General features: G+C 48.6%; 6 protein-coding genes across 6 annotated transcripts; 3 read left to right on the plus strand and 3 right to left on the minus strand.

The window, feature by feature from the left end:
* Positions 1–2,677: 2,677 nt before the first annotated feature.
* On the plus strand, positions 2,678–3,129 carry CONPUDRAFT_155478 (uncharacterized protein; the record flags this gene model as incomplete). Its single annotated transcript, XM_007772190.1, has 2 exons — positions 2,678–2,953; positions 2,998–3,129. 2 exons carry the CDS (start codon positions 2,678–2,680, stop codon positions 3,127–3,129), a joined length of 408 nt encoding a protein of 135 aa, XP_007770380.1.
* Positions 3,130–4,591: 1,462 nt separating this feature from the next.
* Positions 4,592–5,366, minus strand: CONPUDRAFT_74364 (uncharacterized protein; the record flags this gene model as incomplete). Its single annotated transcript, XM_007771666.1, has 4 exons — positions 4,592–4,649; positions 4,714–4,936; positions 5,024–5,125; positions 5,342–5,366. The coding sequence occupies 4 exons, from the start codon at positions 5,364–5,366 to the stop codon at positions 4,592–4,594; spliced, it is 408 nt and encodes a 135-aa protein (XP_007769856.1).
* Positions 5,367–7,484: 2,118 nt separating this feature from the next.
* On the plus strand, positions 7,485–9,508 carry CONPUDRAFT_74365 (uncharacterized protein; the record flags this gene model as incomplete). The annotated part of the gene is made up of 9 exons (XM_007771667.1): positions 7,485–7,552; positions 7,596–7,610; positions 7,826–7,940; positions 8,009–8,072; positions 8,317–8,496; positions 8,551–9,018; positions 9,062–9,238; positions 9,304–9,346; positions 9,373–9,508. 9 exons carry the CDS (start codon positions 7,485–7,487, stop codon positions 9,506–9,508), a joined length of 1,266 nt encoding a protein of 421 aa, XP_007769857.1.
* A 10,176-nt stretch (positions 9,509–19,684) lies between these two features.
* Positions 19,685–21,434, minus strand: CONPUDRAFT_126524 (WD40 repeat-like protein; the record flags this gene model as incomplete). Its single annotated transcript, XM_007772191.1, has 2 exons — positions 19,685–20,151; positions 20,205–21,434. 2 exons carry the CDS (start codon positions 21,432–21,434, stop codon positions 19,717–19,719), a joined length of 1,665 nt encoding a protein of 554 aa, XP_007770381.1. The 3' UTR covers positions 19,685–19,716.
* Positions 21,435–21,706: 272 nt separating this feature from the next.
* On the plus strand, positions 21,707–23,050 carry CONPUDRAFT_145091 (uncharacterized protein; the record flags this gene model as incomplete). Its single annotated transcript, XM_007772192.1, has 1 exon — positions 21,707–23,050. The coding sequence occupies one exon, from the start codon at positions 21,707–21,709 to the stop codon at positions 22,949–22,951; it is 1,245 nt and encodes a 414-aa protein (XP_007770382.1). The 3' UTR covers positions 22,952–23,050.
* Positions 23,051–23,434: 384 nt separating this feature from the next.
* Positions 23,435–24,252, minus strand: CONPUDRAFT_74368 (uncharacterized protein; the record flags this gene model as incomplete). The annotated part of the gene is made up of 2 exons (XM_007771668.1): positions 23,435–23,567; positions 23,600–24,252. 2 exons carry the CDS (start codon positions 24,250–24,252, stop codon positions 23,435–23,437), a joined length of 786 nt encoding a protein of 261 aa, XP_007769858.1.
* Positions 24,253–24,858: the final 606 nt, after the last annotated feature.

A 24,858-nucleotide genomic window follows, 5' to 3' on the forward strand; every position in this document is an offset into this window, starting at 1 on the left:
CTGGGCATAACATATAAATAAGAAAAAGAAGTGGACCTACAAGGATATACAGATGAAATAAGCTTTGATGCTGATATTACCATCAAGCTGCATGTGTTTTCAGACTCAGATTATGCAACAGATAGACTATCCATTTCCAGATATATTTTTAAGTTGGCCAGTGGTGTCACTTGGAGATCAAAAAAGCAAAATGCTATTGTGCTATTTACTACAGAAGCAGAATATATTACTATGTTGTTCACAGCCTGAGAAGCTCCACGGATAAAAACCTTATTATAAGAGCTAGGATATAAACAGAAAAAGCCTATGAGAACATATGGGAATAATAAATTGGCACTTGCATTGACTGAGGACCCCAAACTTCACAAAAGAACAAAGCACTTTCAAATCAGACCTCATTTTATTCAAGAAAAGATAGCTAATAATGAAATAGAAACTAGATACTGTCCTACAGATAAAATGACAGCAGATATAATAACCAAACCTCTTCCCAAACGGAGACACAAAGAACATGTCAAAGGTCTTGGCATGAACTAAGGTTTGTGGGGGAATATTGAGAGTGAGAAAGCGCGCAAGCACACGTGAGTAATTGCCAACACCGAGATGAACAAAATAAACACGAGAGATGCAGATGAGTGTTGGAAAGATCATGTACCGATGGGAAAAACACAAGAACAGATAGGCTGAACTTTGGGAAGGCCAGCAGGTAGATCATAAACCCCGGGCCAAGCCCTGGGGATGTAGAACACATACATTAGAATAATCATAAGCTAAACTACAAAGAAAGGAGTAGTACAAGTACTCCTATAGTCTAACTAGTATAAAAGCCAGCTGAAATACTACTATTGTACCATTATGACCTTGAGTTTGTCCCCTGTCCACCCGGGGCTCAAACTGAACTTAGTTAGGGACAATTCACTCTTGGTTAACCCATTCAAACTTAGAGAGGTGGACAGACATGCAAACAACAAAATCACACCAAAAATAGAATAAATATACAACTAACACTCATAAACATTCTCATTAACTGATATCCCTTGTGATGATATTCTCACTTTGGGATAAGGTTGAGAGGATTGTTTGACCTGAAATAGTATGGTGGATGTTTGGTGCCGGTTTGATTTGGAAGTTGTGCTGTGTCTTGCCAGTGTCAGGACTCAACTGAGTTTCAAGTATATGTGAGGAACAAACAATATATGAGAATTTATGATTATCAGCCAGAGGTTGCATGGCTGTAAAGTAAGGGTAGGCAAATGTATTGCTGGTTGAGTTACGCTACAACAGCAACTGCTCACTAGACCAACAGACCGTGTCCGCCACTGGCACCCCTTGGTCCCTTTCCCTCTTGACTCCCTTCCTTCGGGTTCTGGACTTTGCTTTGGCACGTACCTCTGGGGCGAGTCCATTTTGTTTCTCCTGGTCTTTGTAATGTGTACTTACTCCTATTAGTTCTGAATGTGTATTAGGTGAATATATAGATTTTGCTTGATGTGCATCCAGGTTCTCAATGTGTTGCATCAGTTTCTACACTCTGCCACTAGTTGCTGATGCTGTTGGCTCCATTACTGCCCAATACATTGTGCTCGTGCATGGGCAGCTATCTGTTGGCTGCAAGTACACAGGCACATGCAGCTACGCACACTGCAAGGCCGCATCTGCACCACAGAATGGGGTTGTTGTCAACCAACTCTGCATTGGGACCACCACGTGCCTCCGAGTCAGGTGCAAGTGCAAAAGCCTTGTTCACTGCACAGGATGTTGAGAACTACACACCGTACTACCGCTCTCATCTCAGGTGTGCTCATCCCCTTCTCAATCCTGTTTGAGATACCAGGCATCACCAAGTGCTGGTACATCACTACAGACAATGGGCACATCATTGACACCATGCCCAACCCCGCTATTCTCAATGTGGGGCTTGCACTGAGCATGGCATGTGCGGTCGCTGCAAATGTTGCACTTGTATTTAGGTTTTTGGAGAAGAGGTTGAGGACTGTGAGCGACTCCTAAGGCGCGAGCCCCAGAAACCAACTACACAACAGATCCCACGAGAAAAGACGACGAAGCCCTGTACGGTACGACATCGAGAGAATAGTGCGGGAGGGAGGAGTGTTGACTGCTCGCCGACATGGCAAGACTAGGCGATGGACTTATTAGGAGGAAATCCCACAAGAACTCACTTAGAGTCTTGGGGCGTAGATTGCTCAGACTATATACTAATACATGATGTTTGGTTGGACCAAACAGACTAACTAATATGGTAACGACTGTGTGCGCACAGACCAAGCAGTGCGAGGTACTACCACTAATGGTAAAGGAGTGTTGTATGGGTGATGTCATATATGACGTGTTGATGACGCGTTTATGATATCATGATGAAGTCATATGGAATGTCCGGGAATGTCATGGAATGATTATGTAAGCCGGGTAAGTAAGGTAACCGAACCGGGTCACGTGACCAGTTATTGAGGTAGCCAGTCACATGACCTATTGCACCAAGAAGTGAAGCTGCGACTTCAACGACGATGTGTGAAATGTAAGTAAATTGTACGTGTCATGACTGGTCATGCTGTCGTGAGTGCGATCGCGACAAGGGTGAGGACGGTGACAATCTTTTGTGTTATATTTCTATCTGCACACTGTATATCTTGCTTCTCTAAGGGGGCTGAGCATCTTCATGACCATCCTTATAGATCTCATCAACATCATTGCTGTCACCAAGTTTGGAGTGGAGCATTATTACTTCAACGAGCATGATCAGTCAGCATGGTCTTCCCTATGCTCACCCACCTCTGACATTTCCTTCTCTGCATTGTGCACAGGAAGTGGCCTAACATGCAAACAATACTCCCTCATTACCATAAACATCATCCTGTTCTCCTATCTTGCCCTTGGGTCCCTCATCATCATCTTCCTCATGGAGCTCTCCTTCATCAACACCCTCTTCCCCACTGTCATCTCCATCAAAACCATTGGTTTAACAACATCACTCCACAGACCTCCAGCACACACATCTTCACCTGCCTATACTCTGCCTTCGGAATCATCAACATTGCTATGGCTGTTGGGCTCTTCTACAAGACTGTACTTGAGGGGTTCAAGGTCGGCACGGCTACCAGCAGCGGCTGAACAGGCTCCACACACAGCACAGGCAGGGGCAGGTGCGCAAGTGTAGTGGCGGCAGGTGGTTGTGTGGAGGCTGCAGAACCAGGGATTGCGCATGTGGGTCAGGGGCAAGCACAAGGGCATGGTGCGCCATGCACCGGTGATGTGCATGCACGATCAGCTGGTGGCATGGTGGTATGCACTCCCAAATGTGTGTGATGCAGACAGCGCGAATCATGCAAATGGATGGAGGCTGAGTCTTGAGGTGCTGGAACAGAGTAAGCTCAAAGGGGTGGCAATGGAGGTGGGTACCAATAGGGAGAACAACGCGGACAAAACACTGGAGGATCGCACATCGACCCTAGCCCTCATTGCTCACATCCCGGGGGGATGGCGAGTAAATGTTGAGTATCACAATACGCAGACTAACAACCACTACATAACATTACAATACAGTACGGTAGATCATGTCCGACGTGGAGCCACCGCTCCGATGGACACTAAAATGAGATAATAATAATAATAATAATAATGGAGGTGGGTATGCTACTTGATATGCTGCTCCCACAATTTTATGAGCACCAGTGAGAGAAGAAGTGGGAGTGTGAGCGTGAGGGGGAGACATGGAGTGTAGCGGGCATGCTTGCTTGATAGTGGCAGAGGCAGCAACACACTTCATGCTAATTGTTTTGGCTGATATGATACCAAAAGATTCTTGGAGCCTTGTACCTGATAATGCAATATATCACCTCATTGTACTCAAAAAATCTTGTTTACAGACTTCATAACAAAAAAAGACTCTCATATGATCCCTTGGTGTGATTAACAAGGGTGCCACTGCATAGGCCACGTTCAAGATAAGTCAATAATACAGAGTACTAGGACAGCATAAAGCAGTGCTACACCTCCTCATCACTTGTAAACTCTACGTACTCTGACTCGTCATCAGAAGACAACACACAACCAGCACCCCCATGATTGGTGTTGCAATGATTAGCTGACACTGGCTCTCAATATGGGGGCATGTTTAAAATCTGCATTGGCTCGTCTCTGAGTAAGCTGCCATCCGACGGAATATCAGGCTGCAATGATAGGAGCTGATTCCATACAGGCTCCTCTTGAATAACCTGAAAACAAACCAGAAGTTCAGCATACACATCCCACACATTATCCCGTCCAACCACAGGAGATCTCATGCTCATCATAAAGCAATCTGCCTGCTCAATAAACTGAGGGGTTCCCAGTTCAAAAACTGGGTGATCCTCAGGCGCAAACTTGTTTTGAAGGTCAGCCAGTGCATCAGCCTCAACAAGCACCTGATGAAGCCTTTAATATGATACCTTAATTCACATTATTAATATAGTAATTCATGCACCCCAAAATCCTTTGCATTGAACATCTCTGGTTTATGAAGGATGTCTGCAGGGTGGCCATGCGGCAGCAACTTGTGCTTGTTTTGCCTAGGCTTGGTGGTGTTGGAATAGTCTCAGAATAAATCCAACTCTTGCTGGATCCATGGAATGAAGATGTACTGAAATATGAGTCTACAGGAGTTTAGAAAGTTAGACAAACAATTATATAATAATTAGGTAGTTGGATTAAGCTTACCGTTTGAGAGAATTGCTAGGGTCATAAATACCCGTTATGAGCCCAATATCAAGAATATCTTCAAACCCTGGTGTCCAACATTGCCTAAGCTGACTCCAGAAGATCTCTGGCTTGATGTTGCCATGCACAAACTTGAACTTGTGCTGCAAAGTGTTTGCGAAGTATGGATCATGAGCATGCCTCAAGAGGGTGTGGCTATTGGCAACACCATTGTTCTTGGTTCCTCAGTCACTTTGGGTAATCAGAGGCATCTCTTAAATATGCTCATAAGTTAGTTTGGTGGCCATTGATTCAAGGAAAAGGTACGTACTGCCAAGCTCTCTGACTGTATCGCAGTACCAGCTGCATATCAATCTTGGATTGCAATTTGTCCACCATAATTTGAGCCAAAGGACATAGCCAGAGTATGGCTCTATACAAACATGAAGAAAGAGCTGAAAACATCGCCATTTGTCATGTTGATCAAGTGTCCAGATGTCATAAACACCAGCCATTCAAAACTGGCTCCATTTCAAGTGCCTATATTTCCGTGCTTGTATCTTGTCAGCATGGTGCATGTTCATGTACTTGAGAATAAGTTCTCTGGACATATGTCAGGCTACCATTTTTTGCTGAGCAGTTAGCTTACCATGGCACAAATAGGCTTTCTTCATGGTGTAAAGTTTCTTTCATGTCATGTGACCCTTGGTGTGGAAAACACATCCAGACATATTCAATGGCAGGTCCAATGCTCTCAATGGTGTGTACTTGGCCTCTGGCAGATTTAATCTCCCATGTACAATGTTGCTTTTTTACCACATCAAGTCTAATATATGAGTCAGGGGGTGCTATGGATAATTTAATGCAAGCCTGCACAGTTACAATGCATTGTATTCAGCTGTGTTATAGTGGTTCCTAAGTCTTGTAACTATCTCAGGGTTTGTCAACCCTCTATGCACATAATACTGTATCCATGGTTTGAGGACATCATCTGGTGCTGTTGAATAGCATTATTGTTTATTCATAGTACCAAAGCACTTAAACATACATGCAGGCAAGTGTCTGTTCTTGCCTTGATAATTTGGCGTGGAAAGCGAGAGAAGAAACTTGCAAAAACAGTGTTTTCCAGCATCCAAGTCAGCCCTATTAGCCCTGGTACCTGCAACAGAAGAGGCACTGATTGCGAGCTAGAGAAGCACTCCTTAATATAAGTTTAAAGTTCCCTAGAAGCTCTAGAACCCATGAACTTCTTTCCAAGTGCTAAATGCTGTCTTCTTTTGAGCTTGACCTCATGGTGACGGCACACATGTATAAGGGAATGCTCCCAGACAGGCTCCCTCAGTGTACAGCTTGTATGCGCTCAAGTCATGTTCCCTAGAGACACCTCCAGCATTGCTCAAACCAAGTGTTGTGCATAGAGGCATCTGTTGAAGACCCCCTCTTTCATGTTTCAAACCACAGATTTGCCCCTGCGTTGAGGACTGGATCATTCCGATCCTCAAAGGAACTCCAATGACGGAGTTCCCTTCTTGGAAAAATGGGAGCTTATTTAAACTTGGGCAGAACATGAGGATTCAACACTAGCTCACCCTCATGTTTCTGCCCAGTAAGTTGTTTGACCTCCCTATTGACATGTTTGATCAACTCACACTCACATTTTGAATCAACAGAACCAGCTTTGCATTTTTTCATGTCCCACCCTGAGTCCTTCCCCCTTGGGCTTTGTGTAACAGATCTACGTAGGGGCCCCAAATTTCTCTTTACTATCTATGTGCCAGATATCCTTACACACTTCTCTATTGTGTACTAGCCAGCAAGTTTGCATTTTTCCAATACCCTCGTATTTCTTGGGTTTTCGGAATCCATTCCAACTAGAACTGCAGTGACTCTAGACCCAATCAAGCTCACCAGGGACAATACCAGGGATGTTGGTGAGCATGCGTGTACATTGGCAAATCTCCTTGCCCTTCCTGCCTTTACCATAACCACAGATCTCCTCCATTGGACCCAGGGGAGATTCACATTCACAGTGACACATCAATTCTGACAAGAATGGATGATTGTTGCTTCGGTTCAAGTGCAGGGAATCCTTGTTTGAAGGCTCACCAGATCAAAACTTTGAAACCACCTCAGGCTTCTTCACTAGTTAGCAATCTAAGAGTTTGATATCCAGTTTTGTGTCACTTAAGCAATAGGTCAGCGATAGCAGAGTGTGTCTCTTTTTCCCACTTTTCCAGTTCTCAAGTTCTCTAGAGTCTGCTTTTGTTTCACTTTTACCTTGGATATCAGAGCCTGTGGATTTCACGCCAGCTAATCAGCTGCTAAAGCCCAATCAGTGTCAACAATGTCACATCATAATTGACTCGGATGCTGGAGAAGTCTTACAGTATATCAAAGGCTCTGATGGTTCTGGAAAGAACTGCTGCCCTCATTGTGTTGAGCATTACAACAACAAGAGGCAAAACCATTCATGCCTTCCTGCATTCACACGTGAAATTCCACCAGTCCCATTATTCCATTAGTTAGCACCATCACAGGGAAAGATTCATTGGCAGGGTCTTATGAAAGGGTTGTCTTCAGCACAGCAAGACAGTAAGTCCATCCCTTGCTCTCTGGGTTGCTGAAACCAATCCATATTATTAGAGCCTTGCCCTCCTGCTTAACACTTTTGCAGTGGCCATTTGCCAGCGCCAATTGGTTACACACCAAATCATGCGGTGCATGGACAATACAGAAACCACATGATAGGCTTAGCAAGCTCGGCTGGACAGGTTCAAAAGGTTAACATACACATGGCCCTCCATCATCTCAAGCCAGAGGGGTTATCTGGGACAAAACTTGTTGGTGTTTGTCTCTGCTTGTAATTGACTCAAACACCTCACTAATGTCTCTATTTCTTCTAGAATATTGAAGTCAAAGTGAGTGTTCCACTAAGCATGACTCTGCAACAACTTCAAGCACTTGTTGCCCAGCATCTTAGCAATTTCTGGCACAAATAGTGCAAAGGGTATAAGCTTGACTTGCACACACTACCAATGTACAGAGCCCCTCTACACCTTCTCCTCAGTCCCCATTTCCCTCCCAGTGACACTGAGCTAAATGACATGGTTCTATACAAGTTCTTCATGTGAAGCACAGCTAAAAACCCCACTCCCAAGCTGGTTACTAATGTCAAGGTTTCAATCCTTCTGTTCATGAAACACACGCAGTTTGAAGACATTCTGGAGTGGAAAGAGGAGATTCATCATGTGTGTACCTTTGATACCACCAGAATTTTGCACTGGGTGATACATTAGCTAATTTCTGCAATTTATAGGGTGGAAATGGGCCTAGTCATGACCACACTTTAACATTGTCTGCTTTTGCTACGCATCTGGTAGGTAAATTCTCACAAGCAGATCAAGCTATCTCTAAAATTGGTTGTCAACTTAAAGGGTAAAGACACAGCTGAGCATTCAAGAAAAAAGGCATTGTCAAATGCAGTGGAATTACCCGTGTTGGCATCATGACGCCAACTCACGGGATCTCAAATTCCTCCTTCTATCTTTCCCATCCCAAGTCCAGAGACAAACCTTCCATCCAAGATTTTGTTGGTGTTTCATGCTTGGCAACCCATTTTGCAAGTGGCATACTCTGCAGCTCAAGCTGGGGCAGCAGCAACAGCACCACACCCAATTAATCCAGTATTATCCACATCATCAGTAGTTCCGCAATCTGTTCACCCATTCCAGCCTCCAGACAAGCTAGCCATTGAAAATGCGGTGGCTGCCCAGCGTTATATTAGCAAGAATGCCCGTGCAATGTGTAAGCTCTCTGATTCTCCTATAAAGTGCACGAATCTAACCAACTTGGATTTAGTGCAATTTGAGGCCACATCTTATGATGTCGTGCCAGTACCCTCTACTTCATTTAATGCAGTCATCAAGAATGATTTCCCATTCATTCCAGATACCAGAGCTAGTAGCACCATTGTGCTAGCAGTCATCCCTGATAGGAATAGCATGGTTGGATTTCTGGGGGCCTTCAAAACATGTTATCCAGCCACTGTTAGGTCTATCATTCACTCTGCTGCTGACATGTTGGTTCTGGAGCTGAAGAATGCTGTGGCAAAGTGTATCTACTTCAAAGAAGGGCTTGGAAGCAACAGAGCTACATCTGGGGCATCAAAGCAAAAGCAGTATGGGTTAGCTGACAAGCTACACTACACTGCTATTGAGGCAAACATCGTCTACTGGGGAAATGGGCTTATCAACCTTGCGTATCACTTCATTGACAGTCATCCAGCTACCAAGACTTCTCCCATCTCCGAATCTCTGCCTTGCCTCCGTATGATGCATGCTGCTCTAGCTGTACCCAAACGGTGATGCAGTCTACCTCTTAGAAGAGCGGATTGATCATCAGTTCATCAAGTACATCAACAATGATAGTGTTACACCATGCAAAGGCTTGAGCAAGGAGGAGGAGGAGATTGCCAATTTCCTGTGTTTTGTTCAACATGTCCAGTACCAAACAATGCACAGAGTTGCTTTCTTGTCTGATTTCCAAGGTGAGCATGCAAAAACTCATGCACCAAATATTCTGTGTGTTGCTTACTCATATTGCTATGCCAAGGTGGAGGTAATCTCCTGACCAACCCTCAGATTATCACTCGCTTGTAAGTTAGACTTGTATATATCATAGACTGACTCGGACATTTGCTGACCAGTCACAAGTAGGGAACATATCCAAAGTTTTGGCAAGGGTAATCTACCAAAAACAATGTCAACATTTCCTATTCATCATGTCTGCAACTACTTTTGCGAGACTTATGGGCTGAAAAGGCTAGGCCAACCTAGCCGGGGTTTTGTGGTATGTTACTCTTATACTTCAGTAGGTAACAAAGCACTGACCATTCTCTATTCACTTCACCAAACTTGAAGTCTCATGAAGAAGGCGAGATCCAAGGATAAACTTAATGCACTGTGACTCCGAGTCGTGGCTTGATTTTTTGGGATTGCTGAGCTCGGTGGTAAACTTAGTGGTAGGCTACAACAAGCACTGTAATCTCAATTTACGTGGTATGGTAATGTAGTGTGACGGTGCTGGCAGGGATCAGAGGGGAGAGCAAGCAGAGCAAGCGAATGAGTAACAAGAGCAACAAATACTGGTGTTGATTCGACCAAGAAGAAAACATAAGTACGATACATGTCTCGACTACTTGTCAAATGCGTGAGAATATAAGTAAGCCACTGTACAGTTAGCACAGGTGCATCAAAACCCTCGTTGAGGGAAAGCTACCGGCCGTCTGTATTTGAGCAATATGACTACGTGGCATTGTGACGGCTTGTGCCGTTATATCATCCCCCTTCTAGCGTCAAGACTTGAGGAACAAACACAATCTTGTTGTGGACTTGAGGTCAGGCGTACGGATGCGGAGGGGGGCAAGAGACGTGGCCGGCACACGTAGTTGTACGCGTTCGAGGGACGTAGGCAGCACGGAGGTTCTCTCAAACTGGTGGCGGTATAGGCGTGCGGCGCGCAGCATGTGGGATGGCGGTTGAGACAGGTTCCAACAGAGGAGAATTGCTCACCGTGTAAGTACGTTCCATAACCACTCGAGAGGGACGAGGAGCGCGTGGGTGACGGCAGTGGAAACACTCCAATAACTTGTCGGAGGTGCGCGGGATGTCCGAGAGTGGGACCCATAAATCTTCATCCTCTGAGTGGTCGCGGAAACAAACCAGGTACTCGTAATGGTGCCCCGTCTTGCGGGCGTCAAGTACAGCGACAATATGTGTGGTGGGGTCATCATCAGGCGAGAGCTCGAAAGGCTCTGGTTCAGCGTGAGGGTGGAAGTCCGAAGGGTCCTTGTATGGCTCAAGGAGTGAAACGTGGAAAACGGGGTGCAGTTGAGAAAGGTATGAGGGAAGACTCAGCTCGTAAGAATGCGAACCGCATGCATGCGTAATAGGGTAGGGACCAAGGCAACGATGATCCAACTTGCCCAATGGGCGTGTAGTCTTGATGTTGCGCAGGAGTAACCAGACTAGTTGGCCTGGTCGGAGATCTGGGGACGGATCGTGTTGGCGGTCAAAGGCACGGGCTTGGATTTCTTGGGCGTGGGTCAGCTCGGCACGGAGCTCAGCATGAATGCATTCAAGGCGTGTAGCGAGGTCTGCAGCAGCTGGAACTGGGGAAACATCAGCATCAGCGATGTGAGGTTCAACAACAGGGTGAAACCCTGTCATAGCGTAGAAGGGCATCTGTTTGGTCGACGTGTTTTCAGCGTTATTGAACGCGAACTCGGCGGCCGGTAGGTAGTCTACCCAATTGTCTTGTTGGTACAAGACATAAGCTCGGAGGTAAGTCTCGAGCGTTTGGTTGGTACGCTCCATGAGACCGTCTGTTTGGGGATGATACGCTGTTGACTTGCGTGCGTCAATCTGTAACAGACGAGTGAGTTCTGACCAGAAGTGTGAGATAAATACCAAGCCGCAGTCAGATATGATAGACTTGGGGAGGCCATGGTAACGGAATATACGGTCGAGGAAAAGCCAGGTGAGTTCAGGAGCATTAATGGTCTCGTTGCACGGGATGAAGTGGGCAGCGCGAGTGAAGCGATCACACATGACCCAGATAGAATCGTACCCGTGTGAGACCGGCAGCTTGACTATGAAATCCATTGAGATCAAAATCCATGGGTGTGAAGGGATATCAAGAGGCCGAAGTGGACCATAAGGGCGGTGGCGAACGGCCTTGATGCGAGGGCAGACATTGCAAGCTTCGACGTAACGGCAAACGTGAGTATAGAGCCCAGGCCAAGAGTAGTCGTGCTGCACAAGTTGAAGGGTGCAAGTGCAACCGGGGTGACCTGCAACGAGCGCATTGTGTTGTGAGTGCAAAACGTCTGAACAGAGAGGTTTAGGAACGAAAAGACGCCCCTTGTGGAAAACCATGCTGTGTTCAGCAGTAAAGTCAGAATCACCAAGTGCGAGTGCTTCACGCCACTTGTGGTTGGATTCCCATTCGCGCTGGAAGCGCTCGAGGAGCTCAGATGAGTCTATGGAGAGGGTGGTGAGCGCAGAGATGGAATGGGATGGGGGAGAAGAAGGAGAAGAAGAGAGTAGAGTGGACTCAGAGAAAATCGACTGGGTGTGATAGGGCTTGAGAAGCGTCTTGAACTGTGCTTTGAAGGCCTCATCCCCCTTCCGAGGGACGAAGTCCGGGCACTGTGATGGTGCGTCAGCAACATTCTTGATACCTGGGCCCCAAACGAGCTTAAAATCGATTTCTGAGAGGAACATCGACCAGCGCGCCTGACGACAATTAAGAACGCAAGAAGACATGAAATACTCGAGGTTTTTGTGGTCCGAAATCACCGAGACTGGGTGAGCGGAGCCGAGCAGCCAGGTGCGCATGTTGCGGAACGAATTGACCACGCCAAGGAGCTCCTTGTCGTAAACCTTGTAGTTAATTTTGGCCGGCGTGAACTTGCGGGAGTAATAAGCGACCGGGTGGAGGATCCTGTCGTCATCGGGCTGGAGAAGGACACTGGCGAGGGCGAAGTCGGAAGCATCGGTAGCAAGCGTGCACGGATGTGAGGGATTGTAGTGGTGAAGGACAGGATAGGAAGCAAGCGCCGGCTTGAGCGCATCAAATGAGGCGCGTGCAGCGTCCGAAAACGCGAAGGGAACGTCCTTTTTGCAAAGAGAAGTGAGCGGGAGAGTGACAGCAGAATAACGAAGAACAAAGTGGCAGTAAAAGTTTGTAAAACCCAGGAACAACTGCACATCGCGGACGCTGCAAGGTTCGGGCCATAAACGAACAGTGTTGAGCTTCTTCAGGCTCATCTTGATGCCGTTGGCGCCGATGACGTAACTGAGATAGTCAACCTCGGAGTGGTCAAAGGTGCACTTCTCGGGGTTGGCGAAGAGACGCGCAGACTTGAGGTGATCTAGCACCTTCATGACGTGCGCATCGTGCTCGGCCTGTGAGCGAGAGAAGATTAGTATATCATTGAGATAGACAACATAGAAAACGTTGAGGTAGTCGCGTAGCGTATTGTCATGCCCATGTAATTCCGGCCTATCTCCGGTTCATGTTCACTCCTTCGATGTTGCTTCGGTTCCTTCGGCAGCTACGGAGTAGATGCCAATATCCTCGGGAATTATCAGTCAGCACGTTTCCTTGTGACCAACTCACTCCACATTCTATCTGTCATTACTTTGCGCCTGTCATTATTCCGCAGTTACGCCTGTCATGTTTTGTATACTTACGACCTTCGGTCTCCTTCGGTGATTATTCATGATACTCCACACTTACGCCAGTAGATATCCAGAGCTTATCCGAAGATCCGAACTTATGATATAAATAGTGGTAGCATTCGACTTGTATTCGATAGTATGAATATCGATTTACTCCTGCCCCAACATTCCTGTGGCTTTTGACATCCTTTCGTGCTTGTCATCTCTATCCAAATCGTACTCCAAGTCGACTTGACATTGACTTGTCCTCTCCTTCGTATTCCGGCGTACTTAGCATCTTCTCCTTGCTTCTACGCGCATCTCCTTTACCTTCATGATCTCCGGTTTACCTCCGATCCATCTCCACACTTCTTCGCACCTTCGCTAGCATCTTCGGGACACGGTATCCCTAGTGGAGCATAGCTCGAACGTCCCGGTTCTCCCTGGGCAGACACGGTGTTGACACATATCCTGGATGAATGCATGAAACGTCGACGGCGCGTTGGTGAGACTGAAAGGCATGATGAGCATCTTGAAGAGCCCTTGTGGGGTACGAAACGCAGTCTTCCACTTGTCGCCATCCTTGATGCGAATGAGGTTGAAGGTGTTCTTGAGGTCGATAATGGCGAAGACCTTGCAGCCTTGAGTCCTGTTGAGGAGATCATTGATGAGAGGGAGTGGATAGCGGTTCTTCTTTGTGATGGAGTTGAGACCGCAATAGTCGACACAGAGCCAGAGCTTGCCGGACTTCTTGCATACGAAGAGGATGGGGGAAGCAGCGGCAGAGGTGGAGCGATGGATGAAACCTTTCCAGAGGTTCTCGTTGAGGTACTTGGTGAGTGCGTCGCACTCGTCCTGCGAGAGGCAATACATTGGCCCAAAAGGCGGAGACCTGCCGTCCTCGAGGTCGATTGAGATGTTGTACAGGTGGTGCGGAGGAAGAGCGCCGACCTCAGTGTCCGAAAAGACGCTTGAAGCCCAAGGGAAATACTTAGCTGGTAATGTGTTCAATGCAGAGGAGTCATGAGGGTCATCAGGTCCGAGGTCCAAGGAATGCGACGAGGGTGTTAAGCCCATAGTGGTGATGCGGTACAACGGAGAGTCTACAGGGTGGAAACGGATCAGTGAAATACCACAGTTCTTTGCGGCTTTCTGGAAGCACGAGGCAGAGAGGGTACAAATGTTGGGAGTGGGAGAAGGAAGAGGATGCGAACGACTCAGGATAGAGCGACCAAAGCCGTTAAGTCCAGCCATTGCAGAGAGGAAAGACGGAGGAGAAGAAGTTAACTTTAGAGGAGATGGCGCGCAGTCCGTGGACAAGTGCAGGGATGAGGTGTTGGCCAAACACTCATCATGTGAGGCAGAAGGTGATATATTGGAGAGTGGGGTTGTAGGTACAGGAAGGGAAGAAAAAACAGGGGAGCGAGAGGAAAGAAGAGACTCGCCGTGAAGACCGAAGCCTAGTCCGACAGAAGTGACAGAGGAAGAGTTGACAGAGAGGGAAACTGGAGGCAGTCGCAGAAGACCGGGGCCTTGGGCGACGACGCGAACAGGATCGGAGCGACGAAGGTTGCAACAGGAGAGGGACAAGTCCATCGAGGACCAGTTGATCTGCGGATTATGACAATGTAGCCAGTCCAAACCAAGAATAACAGGGTAACCCACAGATACAATGCCCAAGCGCATGACCTCCAAGTGCTTGTCCACCGAGAGCTGAGCCACCACGTCGTGGGTGACGAGACCACCGGCAATGGGACAATTGTTGACAGTGGTGATGGGTACGGGGACGTCCTTGAAAACACGAGGAAGCAAGTGACATTGAGCAAAGCGATCCGAGATGCATGAAGCACTGGCACCGGAGTCAACAAGGGCAAAGGTTCGAACAGGCTTGCGCCCAGGGAAGGAAAGCAAAATGTTGATGAAGAAATGGTCTGGAGAATTCAAGTAAGTAGAGGAAGCGAAGACAAAGGGAGAGGGGATGTAGTTCTGGGGTATATAACGTCTGTCCGACGCGCGAATGTACGTGGGCGTTGCAGTCAGGAGCGGACATGCCCTGGCGTCAGCGACCGGGAGCCCTAGGGCAGGGGTTGGACTCCTGGTTAGGCTTTTCCCACTTTTGCGAGAGCAGCCTTGCGATCAGTGTCGTGCTTCTTTGCCTTGTCGGACTTGTTGGGGCAGCTGTCGGCGATGTGAGCAGATGTCTGGCCGCAGTAGTCACAGAGGCCGAGACGTTGACAACAGTCCTTTTCTTCTTGCAAAACCAGGCCGCGGAACTTGATGGCATCAACCTCCATGGGAATAACGTTGGTCGACGATGACGCCGGCAGGGTGGTACGTCGGACCTTGCGATAGTGGTACTCGGCGGGGGGAGCAGTGCGGCAAGCGGGTTCGGGGCAATGGCATGCTACTTGCTTGTCCTCGTGGAGTTCATTGTCAAAATTGATGGCAAGCTTCACGTAATCATCGAACATCGCGGGCTTGGGGCGTACTCCACGGACAAGGTCACGAACAGTGGACTTGAGGCCATTCTTGAAAAGGTCGAGGTGCGTGGTGTCAGAGAGGTCGACGAGAGGGAGGAGCTTGCGGAAGCGAGCGGCGTAGCTGGCACAGGAACCGGTCTGAAAGAGGTTCTGCAGGCGGCGAAGAGCTGTGCGGGAGAGATTGGGGTCAGCAAACTGTTCCCGAAAAGCAGCGAGGAACGCAGGGAAGTTGGCAAGCAGCTGAGGCTCATGGGTCTTGATTGTGTAATACCAAGTCTTGGGGTTGCCGTCCTTGAGGTAAGTCGATAGGTAGCCTGTCATGTCGCAATCGCTGACCATCCGCTGGAGGCGGACATTTGTTTCAATCTTGTTGATGAAGGGTTCAACATCGGCGGTTGAGCCATTGAAAACGCGCGGCTCGCGGGCCTTGAGCGCGCGTGGAGCGGAGAGGCCGGCGTGGTGAACGACAGGAGGAGGAGCGGGAGCAGGGGCGTGGCTGGTGAGTGTGCGGAGGCCGAGAATGGCGTTGGCCATGGAGTTCATCGCCTGGTTGGTGTTGTCTTGCTGCTGCTCCCAGCGGCAGCGAGACTCGACCATCTCAGTGTGCATGTCGGAAAGCGCGCCCCAGAGTAGCTGTTCCGTTGTCGACAGCTGCTGCATCGACGAGGGTGGTTGAGCAGGTGCACCGGCGAGATCCGATGATGGTGCTGACAAATTGGTGGTGTCCCAGCCGATGCTGGATGTGTCTGTCAATTCCCAGGACATTTTTAGCTAGGACAAAACAAGGAAACAGTACAAAGTAAAAAGAAGAGCCGAGAATTGAATGGGTGGGAGGAAAACAGGCAAGTCAAAAGAGAAGCGATGACTTAGCTCATTTCGAGGATGGTTGGTTGAATCAAACTGTGACAGTGCTGGCAGGGATCAGAGGGGAGAGCAAGCAGAGCGAGCGAACGAGTAATGAGAGCAACAAATACTGGTGTTGATTTGACCAAGAAGAAAACATAAGTACGATACATGTCTCAACTACTTGTCAAATGCGTGAGAATATAAGTAAGCCACTGTACAGTTAGCACAGGTGCGTCAAAACCCTCGTTGAGGGAAAGCTACCGGCCGTCTACAATTGAGCAATATGACTACGTGGCATTGTGATGGCTCACACTGTTACATGTAGTCAGTGCTTGTATTTTGTGTCTACTGATGAAGTGAAATCTTGATATTGGTAAACCAGCATGTAGTCTACTTGCCTCCACACTGAGCCACTGATGTGCAGCAACACCAGACGTGACGTCAATGTCTGTCTCTATTTGGTGAGTGTTTAAACTCCACTCATTTGGCAAAACGTGCGTGTTTCCCCCTCTTCTTCAGCTACTCCTCACATCTCCCATTGCACTTCTGGAGGTGGGTGCAGGAGCCCCGTTCTGCAAACATAACAAACTCGTCTTCCCTGGGCTCTATGCTATGCAGGTTGCTCTTTGCTACTAGCAGCTGGCCCTGTGGACATGCACTCTGGATAAGGTGTATTATCTACAGGTCGGCCGCAAGCTTAAGGCAAGGTCGCCTGCCAGCTGAACCTGAAGGTATCCGCACATAGCTATGCAGGTATAAATTCCACGCAGTGGATGCAAAATGCCCATGCATATGCACGAACTTAAATATGTGCATATGTACATGCATACATTCAAACATATACATAGGCTTAGTGTTGTTCTTGGCCTGGCCTAAAAGCCAAAGCCAGGCCAAACCAAGCCAGATTTCAGGCCAAGCCAAGCCAGGCCAAAGCCAGTACGGGGCCAAGCATTGTTGGCCTGACTTCACCACCAGGCCAGGCCAAAGCCAAGCCAATAGGCCATGGCTTTGTTAGACACTTATTATAATACTATATACCCGTTACCATATATGGTAACTGGGTTAGAGGGTCTTACTAACGTCCCAGTTCTTCGCGGTGCGATTGAAAAATTGGCTCTAGTCATGTGACTGGTGGCTGCAGCGCTGCCATTTTCTGCATCAATGAGACAACTTATTGTCAGACAAGCGCTTTCATGCAACTTTGGTGATACTGCATTTCCCTTTGTCCCTTCAGTAACAATGTATGACTTGGACCTTATTCAGCAAAGTATCAACTATGATTCTCATTTACCATCATGATGAAGCTTTTGTCAGTAGCATAGAAGTTCCCGCATTGGAGAATCTCTTCCATGCAGTTTGTTATCGGCGAGTTTGCAGTTAGGAATGATTTCGAGGTTTGTAACAGCCAGCTCAGCTATGTGGCCAGTGGTGTGCACCAATCTCGCTATTTATCTTTGGTGGATCACGGCATGTCGTGTCCATCCCCAACATCCATTCCGTTCCATCCTTCAGTATTGCTGGATGGGTATCTAACACCATGGCAATTGTTCAGTGAATTCCATAATTTCTATGATAAATAACCGGAACACCCATGATGGATATTTTCAGGTTTGTGTTGCCTAAACACCATCATATCACCGTGTGATATTCATAGGATATGGATGAAGACTCAATTCCGGATGACATCCTTTCCTTGAAGGCCCAGATGATAATGGTTGTGAACAAGCTGGCACAACTGCTCGTCAGGGGCCCAAAGATAAAGTACATTGGCGCGTCAGATGCTTTCTGAAAATATTTACTACTCTAAAGGTAAATGGTAACAGGCTTTGCTGTGCACTGGAGCATGGCACTATCAACTTTTATCAGTAATTACAGTTGATGTTACTTTTGTAAACCTTGTACACCTATCCTTTATCTAATCTTTGTGTAATCTGCAGACCACGCTTGTTTATGATCATGGGAAATTCAGTGTTGGGAAGGCGTCCTCTAGAGCTAAATAGTTTAAAGCCTAATTTCTCATCAATGGTGATTGACCCTGCACTAGGCTAGTCTTTAATGAGACTACTAATTATCAGTGACTATGCTGTCTCTCAAAACATACCCAACTCTTGACAGAATCTGTTTTTTTTTGGAAGAACTAACCTCTATAAAACTAATGTGTAGTAGTAATAATCCTGAATAGGCCTTATCTTTGATATAGCTATTGTACTACCAGTGCTTAGTAGAAAGCCTGTTATTCAATATACTCCTTAGTGCTTAACAGAAATTATGCCTCATTCATTACTTTCATGTTTATTTGGATTGCTAACAAGAAACTTATGATCTACCAAGGACTATTTCAGTTAAATGTTATTTCTGTCAAGGGTTAGCCCTGTCAAGGATTAGTTCTGTCTATGGTTGGTTTTGTTGAGCTAGTGTTGTTAAGAGTTAGCTTTGTATTATAGGATTAGGTGATTTCTTGAGGATTGATTACCGTGTTTTCCTCATAGTCAGGTGTTTAGGCATAACCAAGTGTTCTCATAAGGACTTAACAAGGCTCATATCAAGCATATTTAAAAGCAGTTGCTCACAAGCATATGGTATTTACCACTATACAATGGTTAACCTGCAATTAAAGCATTTGACTATAATTTGTAAGTAAATTTGTAGTGTAGTTAAAGTACCATACAAAAGCCATGGCTCGAGCCAAGCCAGGCCAAGGCCAAGCCACAAGCCAATGGCTTTGGCTTGGCTCGAGATTTGGTCAGGCCAAAAGCCACTTGAAGCCAAGCCAAAGCCAGTGGCTTTCAGGCCAAGCCAAGCCAAGAACAACACTACATAGGCTAGATAGAATACTGTAAGATAAACATAGACAATATATGTGATACTTCTACCACCTGCTCGACTTGCCTTTGCGCGCCCGTGTCTGGAAGAATATATCAAACAAAACAAAGAGCAACACGCATGTCCTTATCAACTTGATCACAGAATTCTGCACACCATTGCCTGATCATTCTACTAGGTATTAAATTAATTGTGCTATAGATCCATCATCTAATCAGACTCCGACAATGCTGTGATGTGACACAACTTCCAAATCGAACCGGCACCAAACATCCACCATATGAAATAGTGCAATATTTAATGTTTTCTGTTCCGGAACATGAACAATGTCCCCCAGGCCACCTACCCGTTGATCTTGTTGGGGTGGACAGGCAGAATTTAATTTAACAACTTCCCACGCCACCATGAACTTAAGGTCGTAATGGTACAGTAGACTGCTATCAGCGCAGACACTTACATTTGCGTGAACCCAAGTACCTGCAATATGGCCATTGTACTGAAAGTTAACACATGTTTGCTGTGTATAACCTCTCTAGGTTTGTGATGCACTTGTCTCCCCTAACCACATACTCATATCTACATTTCTGCCAGATCATTGTAGAACTCTGAACTATACACACAGACAACAATAAATGATTGTACTACACAACCGACTACCGAATAGACAAGATACCCGACTTGGTAGTACTTGAAGCCGGCCTGTCCTTGTTCTCCGACTTCTTTTTCTTCGTAGAAGCCGTGTCCCATATCTGCCAGAATTTGAGATTCTCATCGCCAGCACCGGTACATGCGAGGTCGCCTGCGGGACTGATCGCCGAGTAGAGCACACGCGAGTCGTGCGCGTCCCGGATCTCGGCGACGCGCTCCATGGACGGGTAAGCGTGGACCATGATCGCGTTGGTCGGGTAGCCGTGCGTCGACAAAAACTCCTTGCGGTGTGGCGACCAGTGGATGCCGGTTACCTGCGCTGGCGTCTTGATAGAGTGGAGACGTGCACCGGTACCGCTATTCCAGATGTGAATCGTCGCATCGTTCGTGCCGCCGCCGCTAGCAAGCAGATTGGTCTGCCACGGACACCATGCAATGGCCTGCGGAAAAGCGTAAGTCAGCGGTGATAGGAGAGCTGAACGTGACCACGCACCTTGACAGCGGCAGTATGATTCCGCTTCGTCCACTTGGCCGTACCCCTAGCACCCTCGCCGACATCCCCGACCCGCCCGTCCCAGATATTGACGACGTTGTCGTTACCACCACTCGCCAGCATCTCGCCGTCAGCCCTCCACCTCAGCCCACACACCTCTCCCGAATGCCCAAGGAGCTCCATGACCTTGTGCCTCGGCACACGGACGTCGTGGTGCCAGATACTGCCATCCCCACAACCCGAAGAAAGAACGTGGTTGTTCCACGAGAGCACCGCGATCTGCCCTTGATGCCCCGCCATCGTCCTCAGCTTCTGCCCCGCCTCAATATCCCACAGTTCCACCTCCCCCGAGCCAAGACCAATACCAAGGTACGCGCCGTCGTTGGAGTAATCGACACTGGATACGTACGTCCCCTCCGGCGCCTCACCGAGCAACGTGACATTGCCCGTATCCGCCCGCCAGATATACGTGCACTCGCCGAGCGCGACCGCAACCGCGTTCTGGGACGACCACGAAGTAAGATTGAGATAAAAATCGTCGACCATGCCGGGCGCATCGAGGACCTTGACCGGCTGTGTGTTGATCCGCCTCGACTTGTTCGTCGTCGTGCCCGTGCTACTCGGAAGCGCGCCTGGCCTCCCATATAACGGACGTGCAAGCTCCCTCTGCTGGCTGAGCGCGGGGTCAGACGACGCCGACGGAGGCGCCTCGTGGTACGCCAGCACGCGGCGCCCTATCGGAACACCCGTCGCAGCCGCGAGCCTGGCCGTGTGCCCGGGACTGGCGTTGTTATTGTTTAGGCTCATCATCTCGAGCGTGTTCGCGACATCTCCCTCGTCCCTGGCGGTGATGAACCTGTCCCCGCCTGCTCCCGACGAATGCGCGCGATCGCGGTCCCTCGGAGCGGGCGTCGAGCGGGAGCGCTTGATCTCCTTCTTGTGCGACGATTGTGGAGGAACGTAGTCGCGGGAGATGACGTCGAGTCTGCTCTCGACGCCGCCCTTGCGGATGATGCCAGAGTGGGCTTGGCTGGACACGCTTGAGCTGGAGCGTTTGGGAGAGGCGGGGCGGGAGCGGGTGATGAAGGGGTTGGAGATGTCTGCTATGCAGTCCCGCTTGCGAGAAGAGAGGGAGACGCCGTTCATAGCGGAGACGAGGGACGGCGTGAGTGGTGTTTTGGCATCTGACCGTGAGCGATATCGTGAGGGTGTCTTTGGAATCGAGCTCATAATGAGATTGTAAGCGTGTTAAAAGATATAAGATGAACAAGATAATCCAGTGGTTAGAGAAAGGAAAGCGGAGAAGAAACTTGAGACGGTGTCGAGGTCAAAATCAGCCAGGCGCGTTTTCAACGTGTGTATCACGTGTACAGTACTTTCTCACGCCTCCGACGTGTAGCCAACACGTGAGTTGTTTTTCATCTCGTCTCTTGGACCGGACCACCACATCCCCATCTACAATTTCCTATCCACGCTCTTTGAAACGATATTACGACACAACTATGGCACTTTCTTTAACCCTTCTCGGCATCGCACTCGGCGTCGACGCAATTCCGTTCTCCGGCGCATTGGCAGCACCGATACCTCGAGACGACAATCACGCAGACGATCCCGACTCAGGTGAAGTGCCCACATCCCACGACGACGACACCCCGCATCTTAAAGCCTCTGAACGCGGTAATCCTGGCAACTATATCTACTCTGGCGGGGATCTCTTTTCTCCATTCTATCGCGCTCCCGACCAGGCCAACAATCTCGCCGCTGGCTCTCCGTCTCTCTCACAGGCGCCCTCACCAGCCCCAATGGCCCAATCCCAACCTTCGGCTACTGCACCTGCGTCTTCGCCACCTACCTCTGAAGCCGACACCTTTGCAAAAGAGAAAGCTTGGGTCATCGGCACCGTCGTCGGCGTCCTCGTCGCCCTTATCATCGGTCTGGGTATAATCAAGGCCCTCTCCGTCCGATCCAAAAGGGAACGAGGCAGTAGTAGCAGCGGCCCTAGGTATCGCCCCTTCCCGTCCTTCCAGGTCTTGCGCTCGAACAGGACAAAACCCAAATCGAACATCGCGATCGTGGTCAGTCCCCCGTCCTACAACACCTCTACCTTGCTGGTCTCGGACGGCTACATCTACGGCTCCGACACGGAAAAGTCCAAGATGCACGAAGCGTACTCGGACTTTGAAGAGATCAACCTGCTGGACGACTCTCGCGCCGATACCTCGACTTCTGCGAGCAGCTCTTGCCAGTCGCCAGCTACACCCGCCTCTGGTGACATCGGTCTTGGCATCCACTCTGGCTCCTGCTCTGATGTCGACGCTGACTCCTCCCCGACGCCCCTGGAGGACCTCTCCTTCATTGCCCGATCCAAGAAGCGCGCCTCCATCAAAAGCATCGCCACGATCCGATCCAAGAAACGTGCCTCCGTCATCAAGAGCATCGAATCAGACACCCAGCTCAAGCCCTCCACAAGCTCTATTTACTCCGTCGACGGCACGCTCTCTGACATCAGCTCCGGCCACGGCCCCGACGGCATGGTCGACCAGCGTCAAGCCCGCGAGGCGCTCCTGAACGCTCTGATGACGCCCGCCGCGGCCCCGGTCCAACACGGCCGCACGAAGAGCGAGCCCGCGCGCGAAAAGGTCTCTCGGCTCAGCGCGTCGCCATCTGCGGAGGTCAACGTGGATGTCCCCGTCACCTACAACAAGTCGCGGTTCGCCAAAGCCCGCAGCTTGGGCGCCGCGTTGTAACATTTGTCTGCATACGTTGTAACACAATGCACCCCTTTCGTCTTGGATGGTGAATTTTCTATTTTTGTGGTTTGCTGGGGAGTGTAGCTTAGACGTCGCATCGTAGCACACACCTACCTGTATCGTATCGCATATTCCAATCCACTCTTGGGCGTCTTTCGTCAACATCTCCTCGTTCGACTTTTCGTAAGAGTCGGGTGACCGTCTGTCTAGTACGTGTTCCCTATGTCGATATTAACACGCGAATATTATAGGGGCAAATTTTCTTTGGGCCCGTGTCGCGCGTCGAAGCAAGTGAACATGATTTAATAATTTGTTGCCTTGTAAAGTTTGAAACATCGCCCCATTAGAGATAATCGTAATCGTAAGTAGGGTAGCTACACTAGAAAAGGCAACCTTCAGTTGTATCAATCAGATCCTGCCAGCTGAGGACGACGCAGATCTGGGAGTGCAAGACGGCAAAAGAAAACTTAACGCGTACTTCTAAGGCATGCTGCTAAGAGCTCCCCAGTCTGGTACAGTGCTCCTCATATTCTTCCGTGGCCTGCTCCTGTCCGCGAAGTTCGCGCTCGTGGTTGGTTGGTTCTTCGACTGCTGTGCGATTGTTTCAGTTGAACTGACAATAGTCAATGAAACAACGCCATTCACCTTCCATCGACCCGCGGAGCAGGATCTATTTCCAATTTAAGTTTCTTCCTCGCTGGAGCGCCTCCGTCGCAAGTCTCAACTTCTGCAATTAGGCGCTTGCTCTTCAAACTCTTCTGCTGCTTGCTAGATGCCTCGTCGTTCTGTGAATCCTCTTCGTCACTTTCGTCAGAGACACCCATCCCATCTCCTACAATGCTGTCGTCCGATCCGTCTTCATCCTTTTCTCCGGACTTAACCGTCTCAATTGTGAACAAGTTGCGCCGCCAATACTCATATACTAATTGCCCGTTCCAGCATGACCCGACGTTGGAGCTGATTCGCTCCGCGCGGTATTCCAAGATGAGACTCATGTTCAACCAGTTCACCTCGCGGCCGGTGCACCAAAGAAACCGCTGGGTATCTTTCGTTGGCTTTGGCATATCTGGATAAAGAAACAGCTGCTGGCGAGCCACCCCGACGCTCATCATCGAAGGATCGTCCGAGGAGTCGAGGGAATATGTCCACTCGACCCACCCCCGCTCCAAGTGCGCGAATAGCCGGTGACCAGAGATATCAAGGTAGACGTCGCCGAGATGGCCCAATGTGCGACTCGGCGCGCCAAGTCCTCTGTACTCGTGGAAAGGTACACACAAGCTGATGCCTCGAAGTTCCATTTGAAACCGGGGATTAAAATTTTTCTTCTATGTCTCCTTGGGGCTGAAGTGGATATATCGAACATCACATTGCAACCGCCCTTCACAAATCTCGGGAAGATCCAACGGAGGATCTGAGCATGGATGTCTGGGTTTGTCGCCCATGCGCCTGACTACACGGCCGTGCGAGGTCGAAATGGCTAACATCTGGATTGGGGCGAAATCGGAGCGAAATCGGACTTGGTTCGTGACCATGTCTGGTAACAAAGCGGTCCGGGATATAGGAGCCCCATTAGTCCAATATACCGTTACTCGTGAATGCTCGCCATATGATTCAGAATACCCAGCGATATGATGCGGATGTCCGTCCGAAATGGGTTCGACAATATGGTGTCAAGTCCCATCCTCCAATAAGTATAGTTTCTGTTCGGATGATATGCACACTACATCATGAAAAGGATATGCTATTGAGATACGAGCTACAATGTAGTCCATATACTAAGATGGATTATGCACGCGAGATGAGACTTCACTGATGATGTACATACCAAGCTAACTATATGTGTTGTATGTCTGCAGGACCATCAGCTACGTATATAGTCTTACCAATATATAGAACAATTAGAC

This window comes from Coniophora puteana (genome assembly GCF_000271625.1).
Source record: "Coniophora puteana RWD-64-598 SS2 unplaced genomic scaffold CONPUscaffold_8, whole genome shotgun sequence".
Taxonomy (NCBI): domain Eukaryota; kingdom Fungi; phylum Basidiomycota; class Agaricomycetes; order Boletales; family Coniophoraceae; genus Coniophora; species Coniophora puteana.